Raw genomic sequence first — 17,942 nt, forward strand, 5'->3', positions numbered from 1 at the left:
CGTTCTTTACAAAAATCCAACTCCAATAACAAAGTTCATAATCAAAATCTAAAATTCAATACTAAAGAGTACGAAAACAGAAATAAGGGCCATGGATTACACTTTTTGATCTTCAAGGAAGCTTGGAGAACGTCAAGAGAACACAGGGCTAGGCCTTCAAGAACACGAACAGCCTTGGAGAAGTCCTAAAGCTCTTCATGGCAAGAGGCTTTTTCTGAATTTTAGAGAGGGTTTTGGAGAGAAGAGAGCTAGGCTAATGAACTGAATTTTGCGTGAAGAAGTGATGATCTCGGAGTCAAGAATTGCTGCTATTTATAGTGGAATCCTCCTATCTTGTGATGCAATCATGGCCATTCATCTAGAGGTGATTTCTCCTCCAAATTTCCTTCATTTTCTCCTTATTTTTGTGCTTCATCTTATCCTTCATGTTTCCATGATTTCATCAGTCAAGAGTTCTCAATGGGATGAACTCTCTTCAAAACAAGAAAATCAGAAATAGGAACGTTCAAAGGAAGAAAGTTCCCTAAAACAAAATAGGAAATATTTCCTAAAATGAAAGAGGAAAGTTTCTAAAATGACTTATCCTTCATTTATGCTTATTTCTGCTCTTTTTCTCCATTTCTGACCTTGAAGTACCTAAAAATAGAAACTATGTTAGAGTTAGTAATTTTAAGAGAATAACTTAACCAAATGAGGGAAAATACATATTAAAAATGTCACACTTTGTGCTCCTATCAATTGTCAATTTATAATGAGATCAAAACTACATTTTTCTTGATCCAATTACATGTGGACTTAAAATTCCTCCACTGATTGTTATACAATCAAATAGATCGAAACCTCTTGTTTCTTGATCTCCATTTATGTTAGGACTTTTATTCCTTCTCTTTATGAGTATATGTGAACCTCTGTTCACTCCACTTTTAGAACAAGCTTCTAATTGTGAAGACTCGAGCCCAATGCTTTGAGTACAATATAAAATTTGACGAGGTTATGATCCTCCATTGTATTATTAACAGGACCAGCCTCGAATTCCCCCTGAAATCCGAAGTGGCCCTGCGGGGCCCACCTTAGAAGAAATTCTACCAAAAATTTGACAGAACTTCCCCTAAAAATGGACTACCCAAAACCTGTAGAAATGAAATTTACACTTCTAAATCACTCATCCTTATTCTCCTGGAGCCACCCTGCTCCCCAAATCACAACATCGTCCAATTCAAATAACACAAAACGCAACTTGAATAACATTAATCCCACAGGTAATCAGAGCAATTCTAATAGAAAGGTAAACAAGGAAAACCTAATTCAAAGGCAAACGCGGAAGCCATGCTGTTGACTATGCCTCAACTCCATGTACGCCCAACCTCAACTAATTTCGCCTGCAAACTGGGCATTTGAAACCGAAGGGCCCAGGGGGAAAGTACATAAAAACGTTAGCGTGTGTGGACAAAAATAAATAATTGAAAAGAAAAAGGATTTTCTACTTTCCCACATTTATTTCTTTAAAAACTCAATGCATGCAACAATGGTAAAACATTTATCTTTAAAATCGAGAATCTCGTAAAGACAAGCCAGCCCCGCTGGTTAAGGGAAAAATCGGGCTAGCCCCGCTAGTCAAAAATAATATAATAAGTAGGGGAAGAAGATAGCCATACGAATGAGCCTTCCAGGCTCGGGTGATAGCCTCCCAGGCTAAAGTACTCCCATATACTCCCATTATATACCCACACGCCACTAAGTGTAGCGATTAGGATACTGGGTTTCAGCATTACTGTCACAAAGACAGTAACCAGCGCCACAAAGGCGGACATCAATGCTAGCATGATAATAGTCACCCAAAGTATGGCAAAAGAAAATCCGAAAACCACATAAATCCATAAAGCTTCCCCAAATTCTCACAGTAAGCCGAAAATATCATCGACGTGTCCCACACGCCAAAAGTATCTCAAATCAATAGCAGAAAGGCGAGATCAAGTTATAAATCGCAATTCAAAAACAAAACCGAATCAAGAATCATCAATAAGGCATTCCCAATGCCAAAACCGAAAGTCGATAAATAAACAAGAAATATAATTCCATCGAAATCCCATTTCGAAAAATCTTTCAGAAATCTCAAATCGACGAATGAAAATAAATATGAAATTCCGGAGATCACCTCGGAAAAATAATTCGTCGAAAATCAACATAAATTATAAATTCGAATCCGAGCATAACAAATTAAGATCCGCAAGTCATAACCGAGATAAATCGTAATCAATCTCTGAAAATCATTATTGAAAGCAAATCCACGAGATAAACCGAAATCAAATTCCGAAATCAATTCATATGCTCGAAAAGTAATATGTTAATTAAATAAAGCATTAATTCAAGAAAATAAGCGCATGCATCATTATTTAAAACAAAAGTCCACTCACAGTACTATTTAGGTGATCACGCGTACGAGTTCCTTCGTCGAGCAATAGCTCGGTACGTTGCCCTGTACATAAATATAATTCGTGAATACCGATTCGGCGATTAAATACGATTCTAATATCTATCCTCCTAATTCAAACTTCCAATTTCTTTTCCAATTTAATCCAACTTCACCCCTAATACCAACTCATTAGTTTAAAGGTTCTAGGGCAGAACCGAGAGAAATCTGACGGTCGGATTCTCGTAATTCAATGATCGACATCCCAAACTTCGGAATTACACAATCGATACAAAACTCTTTCAATTTCCACCAAACTTCACATACAAGCTCCACAACATTTATAGGATTTAATTGGGCTAAAACAGGAATTAAAAACCTACCCGACTCGCCTCCACGGGCCACCAACAGTGGCAGCGCGTGCGCCCCACGCGTCGGCGGCCACCTCACCTCCGGCCACCAAATTCCATGTACAACAACATCTCAACAAGCCCAACACTTTTCTAAACTACAACAAGTTCCAATTTTACCTTAAACCACTTGAAATCGGCCGGTGAAGAAAACCCAGAAAATTCTTCAAACCCTAGGATCGAAAATTCTTCGATTCGATCTCCACACTGAGAATTGGAGCTAGAAACTTGAGGGGAAATGTTCTATGGCTCGAGGCGCTCCTATTGCACTTGGTTTCATCGTCGGATATGGCCGGAATCGGAAGAATTGCCGGAAAACCCCAATCTGCTACAGTTTTCTTCAAGCCGTCGATTCCCACTTTTCCGGCCAAATCACCGTGACCCACTACTGCTAGCATGTGGAGGAGGATGAGGCGCGCCGGTGATGACTTGTGACTCGTCCCCAACTGGCCGGACGGCGGGGAATCGAGAGAAAAAAGTGAGAGATCGACGCGGGGGAGAGAGGGAGAGGAAGAGAGAGAAAGTCGGGGTAGGGGGTAGGTTTCCCGAAATGGAAACTTACCCTGGTAACTTTCTATATATATAGAAAGTTACCGTGAACAGTAACTTTAGTATTTTGGCCATAACTTTCGTATAAGAACTCGGATTTAAGCGTACCACATATGCACAGACTCGGTTTAATGTCCTCTACAATTTTTGTGAAGAAAATTTTCTCAAATTTTGACCCGAACAAAAAGTCAACTTTTAGGGCCACTAAAAGTATCGAAACAAAGTAAAAAGTGAAAATAGTTGTCGTTTACCGTCCAGATGACTAGTAAACAGGTAAATTAAGATACGGGACGTTACAATTATTATTAGATTATATGCTTATACCCATATGGACCACTTTCCCAGACTCAAAATTTGAGTATATAATTTTCACATTTATTTTCAGTGTCAAACAATAATATGAACCACGTGTTCATCAATAAATTCAATTTGAACTATGAATGTTTATGATAAACATAATGACAAACATATTTGTTTTGCATATAATGCAATTATGGATATGATCCATTGCAATTGTTGATAATTTTTCATAATTGATGCTTCAAAAAGCTAAGGTAACAATCATCTCAAGAGCTGCAGATCTTGATTGATGGCTCCATCTGAGCTCATATCATGTTACCTATATGGAATATCATTGCATGTATTGGTGATGAAATTTTCACCTAACTTATATTGTAAGTATAGTATACTGTGTCATGAACTAAAAATTTCATTGAGCCAAATGAAAATTATTTTGGCTTGACCAATGAGTCATTATTTTATCTACTATGTCATGTAGACTCATCTACATACATATTTTACATTGTTGTATAATACAACAATAGTTGCAAACCTTCCTAACAAGGACATTATAATTTATCGCATAGTTGCGAGTTGTCACTATAATGAGACAATCCTCCCGCCATTAGGGGGAGAAATATCGTTTATGAAAAATGACATGAATTGGTGTGTGATTCTTATCCACCATGTCTCATTTTTATTTTTAAGAAAAATCCTCAATCAATGATGAGAAATTGAGAAAGTGAGACTCATTAACTACAAGTTTTTGACCTAAAAATTGGTTTGGGCTCGCCACCCCCAATAGATATCATAAATCCAAAAATTTTGCACGCATATTGTGCAAATGGTCAAATTAGATAGTTTTCCCGCCGTTAGGGGGAGGAAACACTAATGTAACGGCGTGAATTTATGTGGAATATATCCACTAAGTCCAATGTTTCAAGCTCCCTATAAGGGAAGATTATACAAGCCCTATAACGCTCTTCATGAGGTTATACAAAGATCCACATTCTCTAATTAATTTGTCATAGAGAGACAATACATTCCCTAAAAGAGGAATTATGAGTACTTGATACCAATCAAGCTTATTATAGCTAATGCATGCATATATTTTGAATGTGTGATAGATCTCTAATTGATGATCATTGATGATATCTCATCTATAGTAGCTACTAAATGTCATCAAGGGCTGTATACTATACCACGTTTCGCTGTGTCGACAAATTATACTATTGGCCAAATTAGAAAGAGGCAATTCCAATGAATTTGATTTTTGGAAACGTGATGAAATATTTGGACTTTATAACCCCTAAAATACAAGAGGGTGTTCATTCCAGTGAATTGGAATCACTATGACACAAATCTCTCTTTATAGAGGAATATGATTATCATTCTTCTCTAAATGACAACTTTTCTATAAGTACAGTGTTACATATAGCTGTTATATTGACGAGAGGCTTATTGCAGGTTGTCATGGTTATTATGAAGCTCTTAAAGGCAAATTGCTAAAAGCAAATCCCAAAATGTGTCATTATAAGCATATTGCTTACTCAAATCCTTAATGGATTCATATTGCCAAAGGCAAGTCCATGAATGAGTGAAAGAGCTTAAAGCTCGCTCATGGAATCAAAAAGTCTAAAGTTCATATATACTCATTCAATTACGGTCAATGTGACTTATTGCCTCAATGAGTACTATGACAAATACTAAGAAATCGAATTTGAATCATGCTCACAATGTTGCAACATATTCTAACTTCCCCGAAGTTATGAATTTATCTAGAGCTCATATTAAGCCTATATGAAATTATCAAATACACTAATTGATATTTATGGTAAGTATGTCATACTTGAATTTCAATGCTCGGATAAAGGTAAATGTTCAATTGTTGTTCCTTTATATTGTTATTCTTTAACTAATATCTTTATCTATAATTTGAGCATATGAAATTGGTTCTACTCTTATCATGTCAGATAAGATTCATTAAGAATATCATAGTTTTATTGGTATTGCCCTAAACTTTGCAGGAATTGCAATTCATGATGAGTCCCCTTTATGCAAATTAAGCACACATAGTCTCACCTATATAATCGACACACCATATCCAATATACATGCATGGTGCATGTATTTTGTTACATACATGATTGAAGCTTGCAACAATCAGGGGGAGCTCATCAGGGGGAGCATTCAAAATTATGCTACCTAGGACATATGTGCGTTGCACTCTTTTTCTCCTTCGACTAGGGTTGTTTTTATCCCACTGGATTTTTGTTACCTGACAAGGTTTTTGACGAGGCAACATTACGCTCGTCCAACACCATATCACAAATTGGTGGACATCCAAGGGGGAGTGTTGTAAATATTATATATATGTGGTTGTCCATTGTAAATACTCATTAGTTATGTCCTTATGATGTAAACACTACTCCTATATAAAGGGGTCTAATGAGAATGAAACACACACTTCTACCTCCACCTATATTCTGTTTCTCTATTGTATCTCTCTCTTATTCTCTAGTTTATAACAAAAACCATGAGTTTTAGTACGTTTATTATTAAACATAAAAATATTTAAACTAGAGGGAACACTATTAATTGCACCCAACCCTACGTTAGTAATTCAAAATTTTAAATAACAAATTGGAAGTGCAAACATTAACATTGCTCAATAATCATTAAGTCCTCATTTTTATGAATTGATGGCAGGGATACGATTACTCTTCTGGTCAGGGACGTAGCCACGATCAGGGCTACTTGGGCTACAGCCCAAGGGAAAATTTGGGCCAAAATCTGCCAAGTATATATGGATATAGCCCAATAACAAAATATATATATACTGATGCTTTGTGGGCTGTAGGTCGACTCTCAGACTCTCCCCTTCTCCCCCTGTGGCGCTGTCCCCATTTGCTTCCGCCTTCCAGGTTCGATTAGCGAGTCCCGGCAGTCCGTCGAGCCACCTCCACGGCTCCACTGCGAGTCTGCGACTCCTTCAATCCCAGAATCCTAGGTATTGGATTTTTGGTTGATTGATTGTCATTGCTGTAGTGGGAATGGGTTGTTGAATGTTTGATAATTGATTGTTATTGCTGATGGGTAATGGGTTGTTGATGATGGGTTGATAATTGGGAATGGCCGAATGGGTTGATAATTGGTAATGGTTTGGAATGGGTTGTTGATCAAGTATGGATATTTGATAATTGATTGTCAATTTGTCATTGCTGATGATGTTTGATAACTGGTAATGGCCGAATGGATAGTCGGTAAGCTTTTTTATTTATTATTATTTTTTAAATGGTGTTTTATAGCACCAAGTCACCAACCAGTTTTAAATTTGGGCTTGCTTGTTTTGTCAATCTCAGTTCAAAATATTTGTGGGTCTACTCAGGTGCTCAGTGCAATACTGATGCCTCGTAGGGCTGTCCGTAAGCTTAGTTGATGTTTGGTGTTTGATAAATGGTTACAAACATCTACGATAAATGGTTCAAGATCAATGTGGTTCACGACGTTGATGCTGCGAAAGTCAGAGTCTACATTGACGGCTGTCTCAAAATCGAGGCAAATGGTCGTGGAGGAACGTCTCATGCTTTCAAATGTGGAGTGTATGCCCAGATCAATGACTACTTACATGGAGTCTCGCTGGAAAGACATCAAAGTTTGAAGGAAGTATTGACCTAGATTTTCATTATAAGCTTGTTAGTTAATTTGTTTGTCAGAAGAGAAAACCATAATTGTTCATTGTTATTGTATATTTGTGATTTGAGTTAAATCTTTGTGATAATTGGAATGCAGTTAGAAACTTGGTCATAATGTACGTACGTTTAGTTTCATTAGAAAATGAATTAAGAGAATCGAGAAATGAGACAGCTTTATCCGTTAATGTTCTCTGAAATCTGTTTCCAAGATGAGTCATGCAATGCAACTAATTTGATTACATATTACCGTGGGAATTTTTTTTAGAGAAAAATGAATATTCATATATTCGGACGGCTTAACTAACCCACTATCAGGAAAATAAATACTTCAGAATTTGAAGTCCCCGCAACAATAAATTGTATGCCTATTCGGCCTAAGTGAGATATAGAGTCCCAACAAGTAATCTTCATTCTATAATATCACTACGCACTTATTCAAACAACATATAATGAAGCACAAATTGAATGTGGAGTATTCAGTCAAATTGAAAAATTGAAATTTTGGGACAGATGCTCCATCACGCGCAATGCAATTACAACTATGACAATTTTACATGTCATAATTATTCCAAGAAATATCATATTTCTACTTTATAGTTTAGGGTTTTGAAGATAGGCTGATCAGTATAAGCATGTTTTTTTATTAGATATGTTGAAACGTCAAAGTAAACAGCAAGACACCATGACTTAGAAATTAAACAGGATTAAGAAACAGACCCCTATTGAGGCATCATACCTCAAACCAAACATGAAAAGAAAATAACATGACAGGCCGGCATGAACAATAAAATGATTAAGCAGGATCGATCACCAAACAACATGCAAGATTAATTATTCAACAACTGATTAGAGGTGTTGTACGAGCAAGTGGCCCCGCAGCAGGAGCAGTAGTAGTCACAGCAGCCGCAGCATCACAGTAGCCTCGTAAGATGTGACCTTGTTCTGCAGTGAAGCCAAGGGAAGTAAGCATTGCAGGCCAGCAGTGACGTGTAATGGTGGCGATAGCTTTGCAACAGTCTGGGCCGATATTAGCCTTCCCATTCAGGAAATACACAACAATCTCTTGCGAGCAAGATTTCAGCTCCACCAGCGCATTTCCGCATTCCACTAGCCCGCCTTCGCCTTCACCGCTCGTTTTGATCCCTGCAGAAATTTTCCTAGTAGCAGTTGCATTACTTGCACTCATAATGAGGGATGCGATCAGTGTCACCATGGAAAGAAAAACCAAATTCTTCAAAGCCATTGCTTGAAAATATGTCTATGTACGTAAATGGTATTTGTGTAAATTCGGAAGCTGAGTGAAGAACAAGTGAGGGTTTGAGAAATTATTTATAGTGAAGGTGAGGGCGGTTAGGGAGAGGAGAGGACTGGTAATTGATTGAGATTATATCATTATAATTACTTTCATGATATAATTATGCCTCCTCCAAAACGTTAATTGAAATGCAGAAAGTCAGAAATTAATTAAGAAGCTATATATAGATCATGATGCATACGCGCCTATTGGATTTCCAAGACGGATATGTTGTCACGATCATGTTCAAGTATATACTGTACATATGGTTTTTAATTTCCTCTGGTTTTGGCTTGTTTAGATTCTCAAGCTGAAGTAGAGGTGAGTAGTATTAAAGTAAGAAGTTTATCCAAGGCAGTTTCTTTACTTGGGTCTTTATTTTCTGACGAACTATGAATATCCTCCACTGGCATGTTCTTTGTTAAAGTTATCATAAGAAATATTTCTGGTGGACTCTAGATTTCTAGGTCCAGACCAATTGAATTTTCAAAGAACTGCTCTCGTAGTCGTCCCATTTGTTTAACTAGTTTTCCAGAATGAACAGAGGAAAATGAGGATGAAACACAAAACAGAAAGTAGATAAAAATTTTAACGGACAAAATCGGTGATGGTGACTCTGATAACTCAAATCGCTTAGTCGCCTCAGCCCTCAGGAAGCCACAGCACATTGGGATGACCACCCACGTGGGTGGATAGAAGAATTTCGGGCCATTCGGGTCAAGTTGCTTCAGGTACAAGCTTGCGTGTCAATTTTCTAGTTGACCGAGTTAGAGCCATACTGCCACAGCCATCCCAAGACTTTTTTCTTTCAGTATCATACTTTGTTTTTGCTACTAGCATTATATATTCTAAACAAGTTATGCACTCGATGCTTGCATATAACTTACCAGACAAATATATATATATATATATACACTCAGGTAGATATAGCGTGTAAGATTGGCCGGGAATGGGCACAAGTGTGGAGGATGTGGTGATAGTCGGAGGAGGGATAGCCGGGCTGGCGACAGCGGTGGCGCTGAAGAGAGCTGGAATAGAAGCGTTGGTGTTGGAGAGATCGGAAGGGCTGCGAGCCACTGGTGCAGCCTTGGGTCTATTCCCAAACGCCTGGTGTGCTCTCGATGCCTTGGGGGTTTCTCACAAGCTTGCTTCTTATACCCCCTCTCTCAAGTAAGTAGAAATGCTCTTTTCTTTTCTTTCTTTTTAAATAAAAAATAAAAAATTTAGACATGCTCTTATTTTAGGAGAATACTGCATTTTATTTTATTGCAAATTTTTCGTTTTGGAGTTGTATTTTAAAAAAAAAAAAAATAAAGAAACAAAGAAACAAAGAAATGTAGAGCCTGTTGACTACAAAATTGAAGCAGAGATTTTTGTGAATTATTTTTCGTGGTTGTCAATAATTTTCTACAGATTTGCTCAACTAAGAGACAGTTTTGGGAAATTCTAGTGTAGTCGTGGGTATCTCATACCCACATTTACAAAAGTGAGAACAAATTTTGTTGTCAAAGTTGTAATTTGAGTCCTACTTTGTGTAATCTTAGTTCTAATAATGGTAATTACACCTCTGATGTAGGACGAGAATGGACTCAGTTTAGCCGAAAAACCATTAAAGTAAAGAAGCGGTGTAGAATCAAGAAGAGTGATTGGAAAATAGGTAACTCACGCGTAATCAGGTTACTAGCCACTGGAATATTCAAGAAGATTTGGTTTTGGACTTTTCGGGTTTCTGATGTAGGACGAGAATGAACTCAGTTTAGCCGAAAAACCATTAAAGTAAAGAAGCGGTGTAGAATCAAGAAGAGTGATTGAAAAATAGGTAACTCACGCGTAATCAGGTTACTAGCCGCTGGAATATTCAAGAAGATTTGGTTTTGGACTTTTCGGGTTTCTGATGTAGGACGAGAATGAACTCAGTTTAGCCGAAAAACCATTAAAGTAAAGAAGCGGTGTAGAATCAAGAAGAGTGATTGAAAAATAGGTAACTCACGCGTAATCAGGTTACTAGCCGCTGGAATATTCAAGAAGATTTGGTTTTGGACTTTTCGGGTTTCTCGTGCGAAAAGTCAGGTTTTGATTTTGAATCAGATTTGACTAACTTTTGGCCAGAATGTCCGTTTGAGATGCATGATACCTTTCCAGAATGGGAACGACGAGATCTTCAAGACTCACTTTAGTGAGGCCTAACGGATTTAGGCCAAAATATGTCGTTTTAATTATCCGATTCGGGATTTAATATTTTAGGCTAGTTTTGCATCCTTTTTATTTTAGGTTTTCTAGTTTGTTTTGTTTTTACCAATGGGCTTTAGGGTTCAATGTTAGTTGCCCTAGGGTTTTATTTCTCTTATTTAAGCAGCCGTATGTGGCTGCAGAACGCATCTTTTATCATATTATCAATCAAAATTGAGAGTTTTCTCTTTTATCTCTGGTGGACTCCAGAATCTTTGTTTTAGGTTTATTGCTTGTAAACCTAGGGTTACTTCCGCCCGCGTCAGTTGGTATCAGAGCGGGTTTCGCCCGCTTCTTAGCAGACAACGATCCAAGGGAGAAGTTCACTACCACCAACCTCAACGACGCTGGTCGTAGAGTATCTATCAAAGAAAGTTTCGTTGAAGAGGAACATGCCAAGGGATTCGCCCTAGGACAACCTCATCAATACAAAAAAAAAAAAAAAAGAGAAAAAAAAAGAAGAAACATGGAACGTTGGATATTCACAACGCCGGATTACGACGACTTCCGAACTACATGTGTCATCAAAGACAAGGTATGCTCTGTAATAATTGATAGTGGTCTACGAGAGAACTTTGTAGCAAACAAAGTAGTGGATTATTTTCAATTACCGACAGTGAAGCTGAGTGATCCATACTGGATTCCATTTGGGGAGGATGAATATGCACAAGTAACAGAGGTTTGTAAAGTTCCTGTCTCTATGGGAAAATTTTATAAAGAAGAGATTACTTGTCATGTGATTGACATGGATGACACTAATGTGCTTTTTGGAAGGCCATGGCATGAAAGCGTCAAAGGTGGTTATTGCAAAGATGACACATATTTATTTAGGTGGGAGTCACACAAAATTAAAATCAAGCCTGGAAGGAAGAACATCAAGAATTATCCTCCTAAGGTTTTCGAGAAGAAGTTAGAGTCCAGGTTTTCTTTGCCGGTTGAGATTAATAGTTTAATTGAAGAAAAGCCAGAAGAATTTCTAATGGAAGAACCTCCACAAGAATTCATGGATGAAGACCAAGAAGAGGTTAAAGATGAAATTGCTCATGAAGACATGGTTATTTGTACTAATGAAGTCTTGGAGCCTAAATTAAATCATTCAGAGCGAGATGTTATTCAAGAGTACAACCTTGAGAGCTGTGAAGAATCTACTAAGGTTGCCTATAACAGACTCATCTATGGTGTTGGGTTCATGATTGTGTCATCAAAATATGCAGAAGATCCAGCCAATAATCCACATGTCCAATTGTCTAATTTTTTCTCAGGTCTTTTGTCTACCTATTCCTGTCCTTTATACAAGAGGAACTCGAGGGCGAGTTCTTTCATAGTGGAGGAGAATGATGTAGGACGAGAATGGACTCAGTTTAGCCGAAAAACCACTAAAGTAAAGAAGCGGTGTAGAATCAAGAAGAGTGATTGGAAAATAGGTAACTCACGCGTAATCAGGTTACTAGCCGCTGGAATATTCAAGAAGATTTGGTTTTGGACTTTTCGGGTTTCTCGTGCGAAAAGTCAGGTTTTGATTTTGAATCAGATTTGACTAACTTTTGGCCAGAATGTCCGTTTGAGATGCATGATACCTTTCCAGAATGGGAACGACGAGATCTTCAAGACTCACTTTAGTGAGCCCTAACGGATTTAGGCCAAAATATGTCGTTTTAATTATCCGATTCGGGATTTAATATTTTAGGCTAGTTTTGCATTCTTTTTATTTTAGGTTTTCTAGTTTGTTTTGTTTTTACCCATGGGCTTTAGGGTTCAATGTTAGTTGCCCTAGGGTTTTATTTCTCTTATTTAAGCAGCCGTATGTGGCTGCAGAACGCATCTTTTATCATATTATCAATCAAAATTGAGAGTTTTCTCTTTTATCTCTGGTGGACTCCAGAATCTTTGTTTTAGGTTTATTGCTTGTAAACCTAGGGTTACTTCCGCCCGCGTCAACCTCTTACGACATTTTACAAGTTTTTGAACAAATTTGTTGTCAATGTTGTAATCTTAGTTCTAATAATGGTAATTACACCTCTTATGACATTTTTACAAGCTTTTGAACAAATTCGTTGTCAATGTTGTAATTTTTGTTTAACTATATGTAAATAGTGTAAATGAATATGGTAACTTTTGTTCTCAATGTTGTAATTTTGGTTCAAATACTTGTAAATTTTTGTTCAAATAATTGTAAATGAGGGTATTCCATACCCACCAGTACACTAGTTTTAAGGGACCGAGGGACTTTAGTTTTCTATATGTTACCTAAAGTCTTTCGTCCTTACTCTGATTATCTTTAAGGGAAATTCTAGTGTAGTGGTGGGTATCTCATACCCACATTTACAAAAGTGAGAACAAATTTTGTTGTCAAAGTTGTAATTTGAGTCCTACTTTGTGTAATTTTAGTTCTAATAATGGTAATTACACCTCTTACGACATTTTACAAGTTTTTGAACAAATTTGTTGTCAATGTTGTAATCTTAGTTCTAATAATGGTAATTATACCTCTTACGACATTTTTACGACATTTGAACAAATTCGTTGTCAATGTTGTAATTTTTGTTTAACTATATGTAAATAGTGTAAATGATTATGGTAACTTTTGTTCTCAATGTTGTAATTTTGGTTCAAATACTTGTAAATTTTTGTTAAAATAGTTGTAAATGAGGGTATCTCATACCCACCAGTACACTAGCTTGTCTCTATTTTTAATATGAACTGTATTATGTATGTGTTGGTTCATTTCTCTGAACCTGTGTTCATGTGTAGCTATATTTCACCTTTGCATGTACTTATATTTGGAGCTTATAATTTATCAGGAATTATGTAACTGATCTTGATACTGGAGAAGTTCAAGAAGTCTCTTTCACCGAAGCCAATGGGTAAGCTTATTAAGCAAAGATCTTATTATTTTTGTGTGTTCAGCATCGGATTATAATTCACACAATAGATATATTGATTTGAATGTTAAATGCCATCCTCAATCATCATGAAAATATACAGGGATGCAGTTGGACCGAGAACAGTACATCGAAAAGCCTTGCTCGAGGCTTTGGCAGATGAATTATCGGTTCATTCAATCCGTTTCTCTTCCAAGATCTCTGCTATCGAAACCCAACAACATGAAGGTTCATCCATTGCCATTCTTCACATGGAAAATGGAACTGTCATTAAAGCAAAGGTAAAGTTCGTTGGACTCGTATACAGAATCTAACATGGAATTTGTAGTGAAATCTTGAATAATTCATAGATTAAGTTCGTTGGACTCGAACAGAATCTGACATGGAATTTGTAGTGAAATCTTGAATAATTCATAGATTGGAGTAATGGTCTATAACTTGTCTCGTCCTTTTCTTCAATTATAGGTTCTCATAGGGTGTGACGGGGTTCACTCAGTGGTGTCACGCTGGTTAGGACTCCGTGAACCAGTCTTTTCAGGTCGATCAGCTGTTCGTGGCTTGGCTATTTATCCTCAAGGCCATGGACTCAAGCAGAACGTGCGACAGTATGTAGGATCAGGCAGAAGGGCTGGCTTCGTTCCCCTCACCGACAAAGAGATCTATTGGTTCTTCTCTAGCATATCTCCAGCAAAAGGTTCGAAACCTTAAACTGTGTAACAAAGTATATGTATACAACACTGTAATTACATATGTACAACAATAAGGGTCTTCCACCCAATTGCCTTTGTGGAAGATGACTTCTCCGTCAATTGTCAATTAGTTTTGGTTGAATACATGTTTTATTTCTTAGATTAGGCTAACTTAATTAGTGTCAATTGCTGTAAATTTTATGCTACATTTTGATTGGTTGCAGGGACCTCCCTGGCAGAAGACCCTGAAGATATACAAAAAGAAGTACTTGAGAATTATGCCAAGGACCTCCCACCTATAGGGAAATTCTAGTGTAGTGGTGGGTATCTCATACCCACATTTACAAAAGTGAGAACAAATTTTGTTGTCAAAGTTGTAATTTGAGTCATACTTTGTGTAATTTTAGTTATAATAATGGTAATTACACCTCTTACGACATTTTACAAGTTTTTGAACAAATTCGTTGTCAATGTTGTAATCTTAGTTCTAATAATGGTAATTACACCTCTTACGACATTTTTACAAGCTTTTGAACAAATTCGTTGTCAATGTTGTAATTTTTGTTTAACTATATGTAAATAGTGTAAATGAATATGGTAACTTTTGTTCTCAATGTTGTAATTTTGGTTCAAATACTTGTAAATTTTTGTTCAAATAGTTGTAAATGAGGGTATCTCATACCCACCAGTACACTAGCTTGTCTCCCACCTATATACTTGGATGTTGTGCAGCACACAGATCTTTCAACATTAACATGGGCTCCGTTGATGTTTAGGTACCCCTGGAACCTAGTATTTGGAAACTTAAGCAAGCAAAACATCACGGTAGCTGGTGATGCCATGCACCCCATGACCCCTGATCTAGCACAAGGGGGTTGCTCAGCATTAGAAGATGCGGTGATCTTAGGCAGGCATATCGGGACTTCTTTTGTACAGAATGGACAAGTACTTGTGCCGAAAAAGATGAGTGAAGTACTGGGAAAATATGTAGAAGAAAGAAGGTGGCGCGTCGCTTTGTTGATCACGGGGTCATATATATCTGGATGGGTGCAGCAGGGAGGATCTGGATGGGGTATGAAATTCTTAAGAGACTCCATATTTTACAAGTTCCTGTTCCTTAAGATGGTTAAATACGTGAACTATGATTGTGGAAAACTCGACTTCTAGCACGCATTTCAATTCATTGTGCCGAAATTGATCGACCTCCTCCCAAGCATCTAAAAAAGGTTGATGATTCTTCTACATAATGCGGCTAAAGAATAAAGTTGTATGTACCCAGTATCTGGTAAGTCTAAGGTGTACGTGTTGATGTTTGTTATACATCAATTTTTTAATAAATATATATTAAATTTAATTAGTTGGTGAAACCTGTTGTACAGGTCAACATGTTATCCACTTATAATTTGACATGTGTACTTTAAAAAAAATTACCATACTAAGTACTCATTAATTATTTTATACGTAAATCATTCAAAAACTTATAATAAAGATCGTAAATATAATAATTACTTTGATTGCAATTATAATTATTACTTTGATTGCAATTATAATTATTACTAAATACGTCAAATGTGGTGGTTTGTTGTAAAATATCTCATTGATGATATAATATACAAACGAAAGGACTCTGGTTACAAAAAGAACAACTAGATTACAAGAACAAGGACTTGAGAAGTTTTAGGTCTAATATGATCATTTACCATATCGACAAAACATTTGTTGTAACATTGGTAAAATGATCATTTTTCTGTAAATGGAATCATATTTCAAGTAATTATCATAAAAACGACCATAGTTACCACTTTACAGCTCAATTGTTGTAACTAATAGTAAAATGCACTGTCAGACGAGTAATTATCTCATGGACGTTGAGATTTGCACAAGAAAAGTATTAGTTACAAAATAGAGAACTTTAATACACAATTAAGAACTCGCGCCTCATTTACTACTTTTACCACTTTGACAACAATCCGTTGTCACATTAGTAAAATGGTTCTCAGACTTGTAATATAAAAAATTACCATAAATAAGAGCTTGATTACTACTTCTACAACAATTCGTTGTCTTATCGGTCAAATGGTTCTCAAATTTGTAATATTGAACAATTACCACAAATACAACCATGGTTACTACTTTGGACCTCAACTGTCGTAAAATCAGGAAAAAAACATCGTCAAATAAGTAAATAACTCCTAAAGGATAGTAGTTACAAGATAAACAATCTTATTACACTATAAAGGACTCATCGCAAATTTACTTAAATTTATGAAGTTTTACTAGTATAGCAATACATTCGTTGTTTATTAGTAAAATGATTCTGAAAACTTGTAATACTGAAGTATTAACACTTATTACAACTAGATTACCACTTTTTACCACAGTTCGTTGTTTCATCAATTTTATGACTTAGGCTTGGAATATCGAAGCATTATCAAAATTACAACCTTCATTACTACTTTTGACCTCTATTATAAGAGAAAATGGTTAAATAACTTTTCTTTTTTCTTTCGAAAGAGACTTGCCTTTCTTTTCCTTCCTCTTCCTTTCTTCTTTCTTCTTCCTTCTTCCTTCTTCCTTCTTCCTTCTTTGTCCATAGTTGAAATTCTAGCATATCAGAGCCATGTCGGCCTGACCATAGCTCTGCTATCACTTCTCCGCTGCAATTCTTGGTTTCTCTCCATCCTTAGTTTCTCTTGTGTTTGAATTTAGAGAAATCTAATAGAAGAAGCCCCAAAACCCCCAAATCGGAATTCCCAAACCCTAAAACTTTCAATCTGTCTTAATCTCTCGTCAACCTTTCTCCAGGACCTAGCGCCACAAAACCGTATAATGATGGTCGAAATGGAGGTGCATTACCCGTCCAGTGAGACTCGATGTGGTTCCCTGCAGACTTTCTTGGAACGATTTAGTGAGACTCGATTTGGGTTCTTTACTTTTACTTTACCATTCGGGTCTTGTTGAGTTTGTCAATTTGATGTAATTTTTGAGGTGGATGAACTGATGTTTATTGATTTTGCTATTGAAAGTTTGAATTTTGACATGTTAGTATTGTAGTTTAGCTCTTGGTTATATAACTATCATGATTTAGCGCATTGGGTCTTCTCAGTTTTGTCAATTTTGATATATTTTCTTTTATTAGTTTCCGATATGAATCGGAGCTCTCATATCCGAGTCTTTGGCTTTCAAAGGGAAGTGTCTGTGTAAAGTTTCAAAGACTGGGTTCATTGTCATTTGTGGTCGGGCTTTGAGGTCAGAATGTCAAATTGTTTAGTTAAGGAATCTGATGCATGTTTGAGTATGTGATTCACAATTTCCAGTTATATGTGTTCAGTATGGTTATGCTTTTAAGAAAAACTGACTTATGCTTATTTCTGAGAACAAGTGGCTGAAAAGCAAAGCAGCTGAGTGTTTGGTAAACTGACTTTTTATAAGTGCTGTCAGTGACAAAAGTAGTGGCAAAGTAAACTCAAAACTGCCTTGTGCTTTATGTTTGTAGAATGACTAAT

General features: G+C 36.6%; 2 protein-coding genes across 3 annotated transcripts; one reads left to right on the top strand and one right to left on the bottom strand.

The window, feature by feature from the left end:
• Nucleotides 1–8,074: 8,074 nt before the first annotated feature.
• Nucleotides 8,075–8,709, bottom strand: LOC133744598 (egg cell-secreted protein 1.2-like). The gene has a single exon (XM_062172681.1). The coding sequence runs from the start codon at nucleotides 8,583–8,585 to the stop codon at nucleotides 8,178–8,180; it is 408 nt and encodes a 135-aa protein (XP_062028665.1). The 5' UTR covers nucleotides 8,586–8,709; the 3' UTR covers nucleotides 8,075–8,177.
• A 728-nt stretch (nucleotides 8,710–9,437) lies between these two features.
• On the top strand, nucleotides 9,438–15,784 carry LOC133731243 (monooxygenase 2-like). Of its 2 annotated transcripts, XM_062158670.1 has the most exons (6): nucleotides 9,438–9,806; nucleotides 13,667–13,729; nucleotides 13,851–14,028; nucleotides 14,213–14,441; nucleotides 14,661–14,724; nucleotides 15,138–15,784. In XM_062158670.1, the coding sequence occupies exons 1-6, from the start codon at nucleotides 9,586–9,588 to the stop codon at nucleotides 15,601–15,603; spliced, it is 1,221 nt and encodes a 406-aa protein (XP_062014654.1). In that variant the 5' UTR covers nucleotides 9,438–9,585; the 3' UTR covers nucleotides 15,604–15,784. The 2 variants fall into 2 exon arrangements, with proteins under 2 accessions (XP_062014654.1, XP_062014650.1); XM_062158666.1 differs by lacking the exons at nucleotides 13,667–13,729; nucleotides 13,851–14,028; nucleotides 14,213–14,441; nucleotides 14,661–14,724; nucleotides 15,138–15,784 and adding an exon at nucleotides 10,213–13,657 and having other exon boundaries at nucleotides 9,667–9,806.
• The last annotated feature ends 2,158 nt before the right edge of the window (nucleotides 15,785–17,942 follow it).

The sequence above is a fragment of the Rosa rugosa genome, chromosome 1, assembly GCF_958449725.1.
Source record: "Rosa rugosa chromosome 1, drRosRugo1.1, whole genome shotgun sequence".
NCBI classification, from domain to species: domain Eukaryota; kingdom Viridiplantae; phylum Streptophyta; class Magnoliopsida; order Rosales; family Rosaceae; genus Rosa; species Rosa rugosa.

What these genes read in the sequence shown, in the direction of transcription:
- LOC133731243 (XM_062158670.1), top strand. Translation starts at nt 9,586, where the DNA reads ATGGGCACAAGTGTGGAGGATGTGGTGATAGTCGGAGGAGGGATAGCC. An exon ending in TAGCATATCTCCAGCAAAAG is followed by an intron (nt 14,442 to 14,660) that starts GTTCGAAACCTT and finishes GATTGGTTGCAG; the next exon opens with GGACCTCCCTGGCAGAAGAC. An exon ending in CTTGAGAATTATGCCAAGGA is followed by an intron (nt 14,725 to 15,137) that starts CCTCCCACCTAT and finishes TACACTAGCTTG; the next exon opens with TCTCCCACCTATATACTTGG.
- LOC133744598 (XM_062172681.1), bottom strand. Translation starts at nt 8,585, where the DNA reads ATGGCTTTGAAGAATTTGGTTTTTCTTTCCATGGTGACACTGATCGCA.